This window comes from Sphaerodactylus townsendi, linkage group LG03 (genome assembly GCF_021028975.2).
Source record: "Sphaerodactylus townsendi isolate TG3544 linkage group LG03, MPM_Stown_v2.3, whole genome shotgun sequence".
In the NCBI taxonomy this organism is placed as follows: domain Eukaryota; kingdom Metazoa; phylum Chordata; class Lepidosauria; order Squamata; family Sphaerodactylidae; genus Sphaerodactylus; species Sphaerodactylus townsendi.
In genome coordinates, this window is record NC_059427.1 from 122858193 (window position 1) to 122872562 (window position 14370).

General features: G+C 42.9%; 2 protein-coding genes across 3 annotated transcripts in view; one reads left to right on the forward strand and one right to left on the reverse strand.

Annotated features, from left to right (window-relative positions):
* MRPL27 (mitochondrial ribosomal protein L27) lies at positions 1 to 8415 on the reverse strand. Its single transcript, XM_048488447.1, has 4 exons — positions 8287 to 8415; positions 2993 to 3115; positions 1986 to 2053; positions 1 to 424 (listed from the first exon to the last, which is right to left on the reverse strand). The coding sequence occupies exons 1-4, from the start codon at positions 8339 to 8341 to the stop codon at positions 218 to 220; spliced, it is 453 nt and encodes a 150-aa protein (XP_048344404.1). The 5' UTR covers positions 8342 to 8415; the 3' UTR covers positions 1 to 217.
* Positions 8402 to 14370, forward strand: part of EME1 (essential meiotic structure-specific endonuclease 1) — a 12356-nt gene continuing 6387 nt past the window's right edge. The window contains exons 1-5 of one of the 2 annotated variants that reach the window (XM_048488442.1): positions 8402 to 8667; positions 9603 to 10417; positions 10500 to 10627; positions 13780 to 13869; positions 14167 to 14279. In XM_048488442.1, the coding sequence (XP_048344399.1) occupies positions 9652 to 10417; positions 10500 to 10627; positions 13780 to 13869; positions 14167 to 14279 (1097 nt within the window). In that variant the 5' untranslated portion in view covers positions 8402 to 8667; positions 9603 to 9651. The remainder of the gene's footprint in view (positions 8668 to 9602; positions 10418 to 10499; positions 10628 to 13779; positions 13870 to 14166; positions 14280 to 14370) is intronic. The other variant, XM_048488443.1, reaches the window with a different exon arrangement.

Consider the following 14370-nt stretch of genomic DNA (forward strand, 5'->3'; position numbering starts at 1 on the left):
TTGTAGTTTTGAAAACCAGCCTCGACAATTTATTTCACTGACAGCACAATAGTGACCTCCAGACCGCATGTTAATGTATTACTACAGGTGCTGACATGTTGCCTTGTTCTCCAGCTTTAACCAACCAGCAGTCACAGGAGCCGAACGAGAATCACTCAGCGTGAATCAGGCCTTGTAGAACCATCAGGGCTCGACGAGCAGTCCTGTGCTGTGAGCTTCAAAGCATGTTGACCAACTTGAAGCTCCCCACCTCAACAGTAGGGACCACGTTAATAAAAGTTTTGTACAGCACTGCTCCTCTGGGTAACAGAGGGATCATCTCCCGGCTCTCTGGTTTTCGGGGAAGTGGCACATAGACTTCCTTGGTGTAGCGCACAATCCCATCTTCTAGTGCATACAGCCACTTGTTACGGCCTATCCCCACCTGGTACAAGTGAACAAGATGAGAATCAGAAAGGGGAAAGGGTGGCTTCTGGACCAGAGCATTTGACAGCGTATGTCAGGTTCACAGGTTATCAGGCACACAGGAAGCAGCAGACTTCACCAAAGTCCTGGCTATGTTCCCTTGAGAAAGGAAGTTTTCATAATCATGGGATGTCTCCTTGCACGGGCACCCTCTGGTAAGAAGTGATAGCATATGATCAAAGTCCTTAACTGTCAGATAAGCTCACACTAACACGAGACTATTTTTACACTGGCACCTGCCCTCTCGTTCACCTTTCTTGACAAACATCTCCCAGCCTTTGGATAAATAACATTACAAATCCATCAGATTTTATACACTAACCCACTCAATATGTAGCTAGTTCAGTTTTAGTCAATCATCAACATCTGACCTCCTTGGGTTATGTCAAGAAGACTAAAAGAATAAACAAAATGTCTCACAGCACCCAAGTTTTCATGGACTGCAGAGCACTGTGTGTACTGGACATCTGATGGAGGAGGCTCTAGAGATCTAGTTCATACCAGAAATAACAACCAGTTAGTCTTCAAGGCGCCATAAGACTCCTTGTTCGGTTTAGTTGCAACAGACTAACTGGGCTAGAATTGCAGCATCAATGGAGTTTTGCTAAGAGGGAATCTGGGTTTGGCTTCATCAGGCTTGATTTACGTGTTACACGATTTTGCTGTGATACTTCTTGGCATGGTTCAGATGCTCTGTGTAAGCAATCATTTCAATTTAGTAAGAAATAACATTAATAAAAATAGTGAAATTTACATTATGGAACAACATAAAGCAGAACTCCCTTTAAGCACACTTTGGCTCCCTAATCAAAATCAATCTAGTACATTGTGAAGATCATATTTTTGTTGCCTCACATCATACAACACAACAACCCATTCTGGATTTGTGATTATGCAATATTTCCAACATATAAAACCTCGCTCAGATACATGAACTGTGCCCAGATCCAAATACATGGGGTTGGATCCTGTCAATCAAATTTAATAAGCAGGTGATTTCTGATGATTTTCCCCTCCTGTCACAAACCTCCAATGTTCCCTTCATGCGGTTCCGGGGATTCAGCTGTCCCTCATGAGCAGCAACTGGGAGGGCAGTGTGGGTCACAGGTGGAGGAGGGAGGTGAGAAATGTGTATTCTACAAGGGGAAATCTCCGAAACCCAGACACTTTTGCTGAGATCCAAGCCATGGTTACAAAGAACTCTTTTCAGAGGCATTGGCTGCTCACAAACTTGAAACTACAACAGAAGGCTCAAATTCCTTATTGTTAAGGCAAAGCAAGCAGGATTCAGAACCAGAAAACGGAGGACACATGAGGTTAGCTGTTGGCTGAGAGAAAGGATCTTGGACTGGAAAAAAGTTTCAGGCATTGTGATAGCAAGAAGAATTTAGATGAATTCTGCACTCCAAGGACATTTGGAAAAGCCATGGCAATATTTTTAGGGTAAAGCACAATGATATTCATGAAGCTAAAACTTTGCTAAAGATGGAGCAAGCAAAATACTCATGGGAAATGCTTACATGAGCTCCTGGGTGCCAACGCATCACTCGTTGGGTCGCCAATATGTTGCCTGCGTGAACAAATGTGCCTGCAAATGAGTCGGACAAAGTTATAATTAGAAACAAGAACGAATCTTCTTCCATCTGTGCATGCCAGCTGAATAAGGATTGTTTCCTAAAGCAACAAAAAATTAATCTTCTAAAGCCTTCTTCTTTAGGAAGCGACACTCTATGGATGATTTAAGATGATCTGAATTAAGAAACAATTTCTTTCCCTAATTTCTACAGAGAAAAAGCTGGGGCTGGAGCTTTGAAAATCCTTATTCCTGGCCTCAGATGTGTAGGCTGAATTGGATATGGTTAGACAATAAGAAGGAAAAGGCACTTTGCACACGTTCTTAAGTACTTTCTTTGCCAATTCCACATCTTGCTGAAATTCTAGTTTTACTAAAGTGTAGTTTAATTCTTTGCACGTTCTCTGCAACCATCCCTATTATATAATCTGGTTCAGGATGGGGCATATCATGTTTCTCACAGGAAAAAGAGAAGATGCTCAGATTAGGTTAGCCGGAATCCAGAGTAATTCAGCATATTGGCTCCAACCTCCACCTTTCCATTTTCATAACACTACTGGTGTATGTTACGTCCTGTAAAATCATGCAAACATGGTGAATAGCACAGCAAATGCCACCCGGTCTTTCAAGGTGCTTCTTGCTGCAAACGACACATCATAAAAGATGAAATTGAGGGGCACATATTTTAATCAGCTGTACTTTGCAGGTGGGAGTATCTCCATGTTGGCTTGAATTATGCTGCCACCTGCTGGCTAGTGTCATAACAGCCACTGCTATGAATCAATTTAAAAAATCCTTGTACTCCCATAAACTCTTTAACTGTACAGAGTTACTCCAGTTTAAGCCTATTAAAATGAATGGGCTTAAACTGGAGTAATTTCCTTAGGACTGTGCTGTAAAAGTTAGCTAAAAGCAAGAGCTTAAGCAGCTGCGAAAAAAGGCAAGTGATTTTACCTTCTGTTTTTTTAAAGCCATAACGTTTCCCAGGACTTTTTCCCCCAAGATTTTTTGAGCTGCCTCCACTCTTCTTTGATGCAAACCTCACTGCAACTGCACTAGTAGGAGGAACCGGTAGAACTGTGACCAAGGGGAAGAGAAGGAGAACAAAAGGAATTTAAAAAACAGCAGCAGCATTATTTGGACCAAGAAAAAGCTCCCTCGTGCCAAACTCTTAACACGAAAGTTTACCATGTCCTGCAAAATATAGCGAAATTATATAAATAAGTCAGTGCAAGGGGGAGGGAAGCAGTCCCTGTTTGATATCTCTGCCCAATTTATTTCTTTTCTCCTAAGTTGGGAATCAAAGCAGCTGTACAACAAGGTTTTATTCATTCAAGATGTGCAGTATGAAAGTTTTTGTATAAGATAATCAACAGAATGGCAACTCCTGCATAATCCGCAGACAACCAGCAAACTTTCAAGAATATGTTCCCGTGCAAAATGAGCTTACAAATGAGCATTTAGGCACACTGATTACTGAGTGTGCTTACTGCTTAAATATGAACAATTTGGTCCAGTTTACTGTAGGGTTTACGATTGGAAAACGCTATTGAAGAATTCAATGTTATAAAGTTTAACTTGATGTGCAAATTTAAACGATTACTTTTTCCCTAACTCTAAAAAAAGCAAAAACTAACGTGCACTAAAGGTATCATAGCTCGTCACAATTTTGTAGCTCAAGTCACAATTTTGCTTTCAGATAATAATGGCTACAGTCCAGAAGATACTCCCTGGAAGTATGTCCCACTGCATAATTATATCCCACTGCATAATACAGGGTTTATTTCCAAGAAAATCTGCAATATATAGGCCTACATGCCAAACAGGACAGTTACACATGCTAATTAAATTATAAATAACACATTTTTTAATTTTTAAACCAGTAACCTAAGTTTAGGCTTGATAAAAAGTAAGAATTGCATATATTTGATTTCCCACACACACACAAAAAGTGGGTTTCTGAAAAGGGGATTCAGCATCAAAATTTCCAAAAGTATTTCATTTCTATCCATGTTCCCCTTTTCTACTTAGCAGCCAGCCTGAAGAACTCAAAACTTTGTACTCGCTATATTATAATATTTAGCACTGCAAACACTGGGTCATTTGCAAGTGCAAGCACCGGGTCATTATTGACAAATGGGATGCCGTCACATCATGATGTTTTCTGAGCAGACTTTGTTTATGGGGTAGTTTGCTACTTCCCCAGTCATCTACACTTTACCCCAGCAAGCTGGGTACTCATTTTACCAGCCTCAGAAGGATGGAAGGCTGAGTCAATTATGAGGCAGCTACCTGAAATCGACTTTCATTGGGATCGAACTCAGGTAAACAGAGCTTGGACTGCATTGGGTTCCTACTATAATAGTTTATATTATAATATAATTTAGATTTGTCCTAATAAAAAGGAATTACTATAGTGTTCTTCATGAAATTTTCCCATGGGTCAAAATTTGTGCCACTCTCCCCCCATTTTCATCTTAAGATGGTCACATATATTGAAGACATGGCTTCCCACAAGCTCCCAAAGAGTGACATTCCCCTGCCCACCCAGACACTGTTTTGTGAGCATCTGATACAGGGAAAAGTTCTCTAGAACTCATGCGCTCACAAGCCTTTTAGTTGATTTTAATAAAAGTATCGTGCTACTGCAGGTGTTTGGATATTTTCCTAATGGACTTATACAGCTTCTTTCTTGTTTAAATAGTTATTTTTTATTAATTTTTATTAATTTTTGGATTAAATATTGGCTATTTCATAAAATGTTTCTTATATAAATACACACTCTTCTCAAATGCACAGGTTATTTCCAATCAAAAACACCAAGGTGCCTCTGACCTTTTCTTTATGGGACTTCAGTTAATTCTTTTGCGTACAATTAGAAGCCAGGTCTGTTTCACCTCGAAACCTTTCTGCTTAGCCCTTTTAACTAGCATGTTGATAAAAGAACATTACAGTTCAACTAATTTCCTCAAGCAAATTGAACACAGGATTAATTTGATCTTAATTTTCCACACACGCACAGGGAGTGATATTAAAGGATTAGAGGGGAGGGTGATAATTAACAAGGAAACATACATTTGAAATGCGAACAAGAAAAGGACAATACCCTAAAGAAACAGCATGGCAGAGGACATAAGGTTCCTGCCCAACAATATCTTAAAAGTCTATTCACACACTGTAGGTGTTTTGAATGTCCACCTCAAGTCCTTACGCACGCTGCTGTGGATCCAACAGAGCGTTTCCGCAGATGGAAGGCTTTCTGCCCGGAGAGCATGGCTTCCTCACCCCCAGTTCAAAATTCCACCTTAAGTCCTTCCACCTGCCAAAATGCTCCCTTGGATCCAAGTTCTTGTCTCCATGTACTGAGTCAGAGTTTAAAGCAAGGTATATGCAATCACTCCAGCATTCCATTAGCAAATAAGTAACACGCACTGGAGAGGTAAAAAATTTTTAATGTATAGGTGGTGGGGAAAGTGCACAGTTATCATATCCTCTACAGTGGAGTAGCAGAATCATGCTTATCTGGCCATTTCTGGGCATGCTCTTTCTCCCTGCAGATACAGCCATGACAAGCATGATCCTTCCGCTCCAGTCCAGTGAACTTAAAACCTCTGCCATTCATTTGATGTACCGAACAATTTTCTGCATCAATGCCATCAACCTCTCGTAGAAGCCTAAAGTTGGAACGTTCCATATAAAGGCCATCTAGTCCAACAGCTAACCCTGCTCCCCCTTACATTTTGGTATTATTCCCCCCAAATTTTGTTCTGCTATTGATCTGGATCCACTACTTATTCATAACCAAAGACTGATTCTGACACGTGCAAGATGCAACGCCTTTCCTGCTCCATTGCTTCAAGGTCGTTTTCTTAAAATCTCGCAACATGAATGGCTTTCCTCATTCTGCCCACCAGTAGTCGACTCCCTTGATCACATCTAGGTTTTCTGTCCCAGATACAATAATATTAGACCTGATTTTGCTGCACTGTTTCCAGTTGGGTTTGAGACCTTTTCTGACAATGTAAAAAATGATTAACAGGTCAGAAGTTGAGATATCGGAAGTTGTAGCTACATTTCTTTTTGAAAGTTTTATGTGTCCAGAAATAACTTTTAATGTTTTTGCCAAGTTTAACCTTGTATTATATCTTGGTTCCTCCCCCCCCCCTTTTTTTTTCTGCAAATGCCAAATAAAGGTTACTGAACTGAACTGCTACCCAGTCCAGGAAATTCAAAGAGCTATAACTGTCTTGTTAAATGGGTGTTCAATCTCTGCTTGAAGATCTCAAGTGAAGTACAGCCCCCATTGGCAAAACGCTGTTACCACTGGAAGAATCTCCTGTCGGCCAACTGAAATCTGTCCTCCCAGGACTCAGTCACTGCCTCTAATAAAACTAGGCCCACTCTATACAGATCCAGTGATTTGTAGTGATGGTGTTAAGTTTTGGGGTGTTTTGACAGTTATTTTCTCTCCACCAGATATTGGGAAGCACCTACCACTCTCTTGATGGCAGAATATAAGGGTGGCAAGTGTTAATATTCAGCCATCCACATTCCAAATGTATTCCATAAGTCCAGGGACTGGCTGGAAGCAGAGCTTTTTAAACAGTGCAGACACAATTTCAAAAGGGGGAGGGGAAGAGAAATATGCAGTTCCCTAGCAAAACTAATACAGCTGAAGAATTCAAGTCATAACAATGCGGGTAGTGCAGACTTCTCTAGGACCCCAAAAACTTATTCCCCCCACCAAAGATACATGCTGTAGAATTCATTGCTATTCTCCCAAGTGTTTCAAATATTGGAAAAAATAATAATTCTAGAACCTAGAGACCCTTTTCTGGCCAGGCAGGTGAAATAGTCACAACAGGGATGCCAGAAAATATCCAATGTATTATTCTTAATATGGGATCTTATTGCCAGAAAAGCCACATGCAACTACACAGAACAGTATCCAATCAGGTCCCCAATGGGAAAGAAATCCTTCTTGAACTTATTTAAAGATTCCACCAAATTTAACCAGATGAAGGCTTCTCAATATCATTCAGTATGAGTCAGAGTAAAAAAGAATGTGCACATACACAAAGAAAATACATAGGTGTGTTGTAAGAGCATGTACTGTGCTTGCAAATTACAACCTCATATCACTATGAAACTCCAAATTTTCTTTTTAAAAAAGAGAGTCGGTTGCACAACTCACAACCAAGCAATAATGCTGAAGCTAAGCAAGTCTGGTTCCAGTCAATGCCTGTGTAGGAAAGTGTTAAATAACTTTATGAATGCATCTTTGACTACCAAAAAAGCCGAACATCAAGGCAATTCAAAACAAACATAAGACAGCCACTAATTTTCCTTCTAACCCACAATCGCTATTTTGTTTTGTCTTATTCAGGATAATAATAAGTAGAAGAAGAGTTTGGATTTATACCCCACCTTTCTCTCCTGTAAGGAGACTCAAGGTGGCTTACAAGATCCTTTCCCTTCCTCTCCCCACAACTGACATCTTGTGAGGTAGGTGGGGTTGAGAGAGTTCCGAAGAACCGGGGCTAGGCCAAGGTCACCCAGCAGGAATGTAGGAGTGCGGAAACACATCTGGTTCACCAGATAAGCCTCTGCCACTCAGGTGGAGGAGCAGGGAATTAAACTCGGTTCTCCAGATTAGAATCTACCTGCTCTTAACCACTACACCACAGACAGCAAGGTGAGATTAAAGTTCCTTCTGGAATTAAAGGTCGGAAACATCAATAATTTATGCTTTAAAAACCGAGGGTATTTGCAGTATGAACAGTTAAAAGTTACTGAAGGGCAGATTATTCCATCCTTTTGATGCTGGGTAACGTAGCGATTCCAACCTCTTTTAACAACAATTCCGTAATCACAAATGTTATAGTGAAAGGGGGAGAGTTCTTAACAGTCCTTTCGAGGGCAGAATTAGCAGCTCCTAACTAAAGGGACACTCACTTCTAGATCAGCCTCTTAGACTACCATCCCCGTGCATCCTCGCTTGGGAGCTGGCACCACTGAAATAGCTCAGTTGGTGGTTTACTTTTGAGCAATCGTAGGATCAGGCTCTTGAGCAGCTTTAGGGCGTAAAAGGGGATGCAGACGTGCAAGGTTAGCAAAAATGTGAGCTAGGTGTCGCAAGGACCCCCCCCCCCCCCCCACACCGGCAAACCCCCTCGCTTCCCCATGCGGTCCCCCGGCTTCCCTGGATCTCTTTCCTGATCACTCCCATCCCGGCCACTCCAACTCACGTTGGCTGCTCACTGCCCTGCCCATAAGCAAGCCCAGCCTGAAGAGCGCCGCCATGAAGCCTCCCCTTGTGGCTTTCCAAGGCAGCCCCTCTGCTTCCGGATCCGGTGGCAAGAGCGCCAAAGGAAACGTTTGAATGGGTGCAGCCCATGTTTCTTTTCTCCCTTCCTCTTGCGGTTCACGGCTGTCTGCAAACGGGGAGCTTCAGCTTATCTGACAGCGATCCGCATTCGCTGTCCTGGGAGCATCACCTGTGACTCCCAAGAAGTCAGACGGGGACTGGCTGTGAATTAGAGCTTCGTACGCGCTCAGAGGTAGCTTTTTCTGGCCATATTCTGAGCCCTGGTTTTCGCATTCAAATCAAGTTGCAAGCCTGAGACTTGGTGAGTGCCGGGTGCAAATTGAAATCCAGCCTGTTGTTCAGTGTCGTAGATCTGTAAATACTAACCATGGGGAATCTTACTGACCTGATGTGAGGTTGCTGCCTTCTGTGGAGGGGAAGGGAAAGTAGCAAGGAGTTGCTTTGCAAGGGGTCTGAGAAAATAGAGCAAGTTAAGAAATACTGTCCTGATTTAAAGTGTTTCAGAACCTCTGCCCTAAACTAAAGATCGGGTTGATCTGAGTGCTATGAATTGTGAGATTGAAATGCAGGAATCATAGGCTCATTCCGCACATGCAGAATAATGCACTTTCAAACTGCTTTCAGTGCTCTTTTAAGCTGTGCGGAATGGCAAAATCCACTTGCAAACAGTTGTGAAAGTGGTTTGAAAATGCATTATTTTGCGTGTGCGGAAGGGGCCATAGAGTTGGAAGAGACCTCAACGGCCATTGAGGCCAACGTGCTGCCATGCAGGAATACACAATCAAAGCACCCTTGACAGATGGCCACCCAATGTCTGTTTGAAAAACCTCCGAAGAAGGAAACTCCCCCACCCTCAATAGGGCTTTCATAGCATCACATGTTCAAGCTTCTTAAGATGCTTTGCTGGGCTTGGAAACATTTGAAACACAACTGCATGATTTTTCTCGTTCTTTATTTTGGGTCATCCTCATTCTGGAGGATGTAGTACATAATTGTGTGGATTTTCCTCCACCTACTGCCCTGCACAAAGATCAAAACTGTGCAAATGATTGCTCTGTAGTAACTTTCCATAACAGCAGCATCTTTCTAGAAGATGCATTGATTAATGTGATATTGATTAAAGAAATGTTGACCTGAGATTCTTTTCCTGTGGGTAAGGCAAGATTGCAGTGTCCTATCTAAAATTATCTTGCAGCTGTCAGTGACTTTAATTGCTGTTTGTCCTTCCTTCCTTAGATGTTACCCAGTTTTGCTGCCCTCTGCTCATTGCCTGGGGGTATACACAATGTTCACAAAGATGGGTGACAGTGAGAATGAGGAACTACCTGCCTTTTCTTTTCTAAAGAAGCAGCCACCTCTAAGAGACGAAGTAGTTGTGCTCAACAGCTCGGATTCTGAGGATTCATCCACACAGTCTCCTGCATGGAAAAAGTCCCGTAGCACACAAGGTTCAGCCGGCGCTACTAATCTGAAAAAAATGGTAGAACTCAGCAGTGAGAGTGAAGAGGATGAGGGCCTGTTGCCCTTGGCTGAAAGGCTCAAGAGCAACTTTTTGAGCCACAAGACTTCTACAACTGGAGCTTCATTTACTAGAATCCTAGAACCAAGAAGCCAAGATTTTGTGGACAGTGAGAGGCTATACTCAAATGGTGAACAAGTAGCCACGGTTTATTCTCAGCAGTCACCACCTGGAGCATCAGACATTGAGAAAAGAGCTGCACCCGATATTTGGGAGTTGTCAGACAGTGATCAGGAATTGGCACCTAGAATTCCTGAGAAACAATCAGTAAACCAGCTTTCAGTTTGTCTCTCTCAGTGCTCAGTAGAAAATGGAAGCCATCACATGGCTATGAGCCTGAAGTCCTTACCTCTTCCAACAAAACAAAACCGTAGCCAGGAGCAGCTTGACAAAGTTCAGAAGAGAAAAGATCGAGAATGTCAGAAGAGGTTGCAGGAGCAGGAAAGAGAGAGCAAAAAGACTCTTGCCAGTCTGTGGAAGGCTCAGAGACCTGAAGAGTGTCTGAAACACATTCAGATAATGCTGGATCCAGGTATTTCCCCTTCATTCCTAGCCCTGTTAGGAGTTAACCTTTTATCATCCCTACAGATCTCTGATCTCTATCCCCACTTTAGGTCTTTTACAGGTAGAGGGAGGTGGACAGGTACTTACCACTCTGCAGTCTATGGACTGTAGCTACGTCATTGAGAATCAAGCTGTACCCTTCAGTATTACATGGAGAAGGAAAACGGGACCAGCTCAGGTAAGGGAACACAGATCTTTCCCTCTTCCTTTCTATTTTTAGCAAAAAGGCTATGTTGGCAGGCTGTTGGCTGTTGATGGTATTCCTGTGATGATTTCAATGCACTAACAAATATTAATAAGCATATACTTCAGGTTTTCTTCTTTTAATCCTGGCAACACATGCACATAATTGTTCATCCTTGTCCCATCTCTTCTATGTAACCTAAGCAAATAGCTTAAAGAGTTATCTCCGTTATCAATAGGGCTTATTGTAGGTTGTAGTTCTATACCAGGGGTAGGGAACCTGCGGCTCTCCAGATGTTCAGGAACTACAATTCCCATCAGCCCCTACCAGCATGGCCAATTGGCCATGCTGACAGAGGCTGATGGGAATTGTAGCTCCTGAACATCTGGAGAGCCGCAGGTTCCCTACCCCTGTTCTATACCTAACAACATAAAAGGCGTGCTGTAATACAGCTTGTGGTAAATTTTGTGAGGATTTCTCCAGAATACCATACAGACGCTCAAGGTTTCAGTAGATAATAATAGTACTCTGGATCCCTATTATTTGGTTCCCCATCTTCTTACCAGATTACTCCCTCATTTGAAAACCATCGGAATTTCATTCCAAAGTAAAACAGATTCCACAGTCATCCAGTTGGATGTTATTTGCAATCCAGCTTTGCTTCACATAGGTTGACAAACAACTTTATTCTGTATACTTGCCCTATTCAGGGCTACCCTTGGGCCTACAGAATGCAACAAGACAGGTTATTTCTGGGTCCCCATGGGAGGCATCTATTCAACATGAGCTCCATCAGCTGCATTGGCTTCAGGTGTAGTACTAGATCATGTTCAAGGTTCTGGTATTAACCTTCAAATCCCTGAAGGGTCTGGGGCCCGCCTACCTAAGAGACCATCTCTGCCGATATGTTCCCTGACGAGCACAGAATTCAGCAAATGAAAATCTACTGGTGATCCTTGGCCAAAAAGAACCAGGCTCAGGACATTTTCTGCCCCGACCCCAACCTGGTGAAACACTCTGTTTAGTGACACCCAGGCCCTGCAGGACTTGATGACGTTCTACTGGGCCTGTAAGACACAGCTGTTTCACCAGGCATATGGCTGAGACGGCTATGGTTTTACATGATCTGGCCTCCCTTTTCCCACCCATCTTTACTTCCCTTTGTATATTAGTTTATATTGTGTGTTTAACCGCCATCTGTTTTTTTAAAAAAAAGTTTTAATTGTATTTATTAAATTGTTAGAAGCCACCCTGAGCTCGCAAGGGGAAGAGCAGCATATAATACTAATAAACTGAACTAAACTGTAGCTACACTCACATAGGTTTAATGGATATATTGTATAGTAGTAGATGCATTCTACAAATAATTTGGCTTTTTCTGTTAGACTAGCCCTGGGGACCCTGCTAGTATTCAGTAGAACAGTTAAATTTGAGTCCAATAACATCCTTAAAAACCAACAAGTTTTTCAGAATACAAGTTTTCAAGTATCAAAGCTTGCTTTATCACGTTCCTTTTTGTGTCTGATGAAGGTATCTAAGGTCCTACTGGACTATGTATTCCTCACACTAAATGCACATCTTACTGTATAACTGAGCAACAAGTTCTCGACGATGAACCAGAAAAAGCAAAGGACTCGGAGAGACGTAGTCCATACGGTACCGTTTCTCATGTACAGAGGGACTAATGGGACTACAACTCTCAGACTCCTCCTCACTCAGCCGGTAACACTTCTTAAAGCTCTGGGGTCCTTGCAGGACTGTCCTGTTCCTTTCCTGAGCCAATTCTTGACTAAGTCAGCAGTGAGCCTGGCACCAGCGGTTAGGAGTGAACAGGCCACCCTGCCCCAAGCTGTTTGTGGGAGAGGGCCTTGCCACATTTGGAGGTTCCTACTGAGGTGGTAAGAGCAGGGCTATGGGGGGAGAGGCCTCACCACACCCACCCAGAGCACTCCAGGCAAGCTACCAAGAATTGGTATTGGACTCAAGAGAGAGTTGGAGCTGGGGAGAGGCAGAAAGAGAAAGAGAGAGCTAGGGTAGATAGCCAGAAATAGAGAACGAAAGCTTTGGGCGGGGATGGAAGAAACATTGAAAAAAAGAGAGGGTAGAAAGAAAGAGCTGGAATATGTGGGTAGACAGAGAGAGCTGGAGTAGGGAGGCAGAAAGAGAGTTGGGGTAGTGCGGCAGAAAGACAAAGAGTGAGCTGAGATAGCAGGACAGAAAGTTAAAATCAGAACTGGGGCAAAGGGGGGAGAAAGGGAGAGCTGGAGTAGGGGGGTTAGAAAAAGAGTTGGGGCAGTGGGGCAAAAATAGAGGAGATTAAGAAAAAGGATGGCAGGATGGAGAGTGAGAGGCAAACAAGAAGGGGGAGAATGAAAGGAAAAAAGGGGAAATAATACCCTCTCAATTCCCTTCCCAATTGCGGGTTTCCACTTGCTAGAGCCTGTTGCATTTTTTCACACAATGGGCTCCCCATCACCACAGGCAAACTGTTGGCTCCCCCACTCCTTTGCGAAACCGAGATCCAGCTTTGCAGGTGGGGTGGGAGTGCCTATGGAGATGGGGAGAACTGTCCTCATCTTCACTGGTACCTACTTCTCCCCCTTTGCGAAGAGGGGGGCTGTTTATGAGGTGGCGAGAGCTCTCCCCATCTTCACAGGCACCCTCCTGGCTCCCCCCACCCCAAATCTGCAAAGCTGAGATCCAACTTTGCAAATGGGAAGGTGCTTATGGAAATGGGCTCTCCTCATCTTTAAAATCACCCTGCTAGATCCACCCTGCCTTTGCAAAGCCAGGATCCAGCTTTGCAAACAGAGGTGCCAACTCTTCCCAACTTCACAGGCACCCTGCTGCTGCCCCTCCTTCGCAAAGCTGGGATGTTGGGGGCGGGGGTGCAATTTCAGTGTTTTCACCAGGTGTTATTTCCTGTAGAAATGCCCTGTCCATGTCTCTTACCCTGAAAGGATTAGTTGCATTTACATCAGACATCCAATAAAATGTGATAGGATGAAAATTACAGAATGAGAAAACAATGCTCACAAAACCTGATGTAAGATATAGTCTACCAGAAACAACACAACAGAATTCTTCGTATTTTCTTTGTGTTCAACTCTCCTCTGATCTTGTGTCTGTGGTATTTGTATCTTAAGGTTGAAGAAAACAGCTGGATAGAAGAACCCAACATCCTTGTTCTTATTCTCCTAGAAGAGTTTGTCTCCATGATCCAAAACTATAAGCAGGTTAGATCACTTCTTGCCGCTGCCTAGTTAACTAGAGTCAAGTTTCTTGATGGCTTTTGGCAAACACCCCCCACTTCACCCCCACCCCCCATACCGAAAAACTGCAAAGGTCTATTCTGACAGCCTTGGAAGAAGTATCACGTATTGTAAATTCCTTGTTTAGTTGCAAAATATTTACTCGTTCATAAATCTTGAATGTTAGCTGCAGCTTTGCTTTCAGAGATGATTTATTACCATATGGATCTCACTGAAGGCTGTGGAATCCCAGAAAAGTATACTTTGTCCTTTCTTCAATAGGTTAATCTGCAAGGATGTGGTGTGACTTTGCAGAGCTTTGTGGCTAATGTAAAGAAGACAATCCCTGGGAAAACTCTGGCTCTGGCTGTAGTTGAACTAGAAAAATACTTCAGGTTAGAATTGTTTGTTGCAGAGATTATGGATTCCCCCCCCCCCCCCCCGGAACTGATTTGGCACCTTGATGCTGTGTTTGTAGGGATGGAT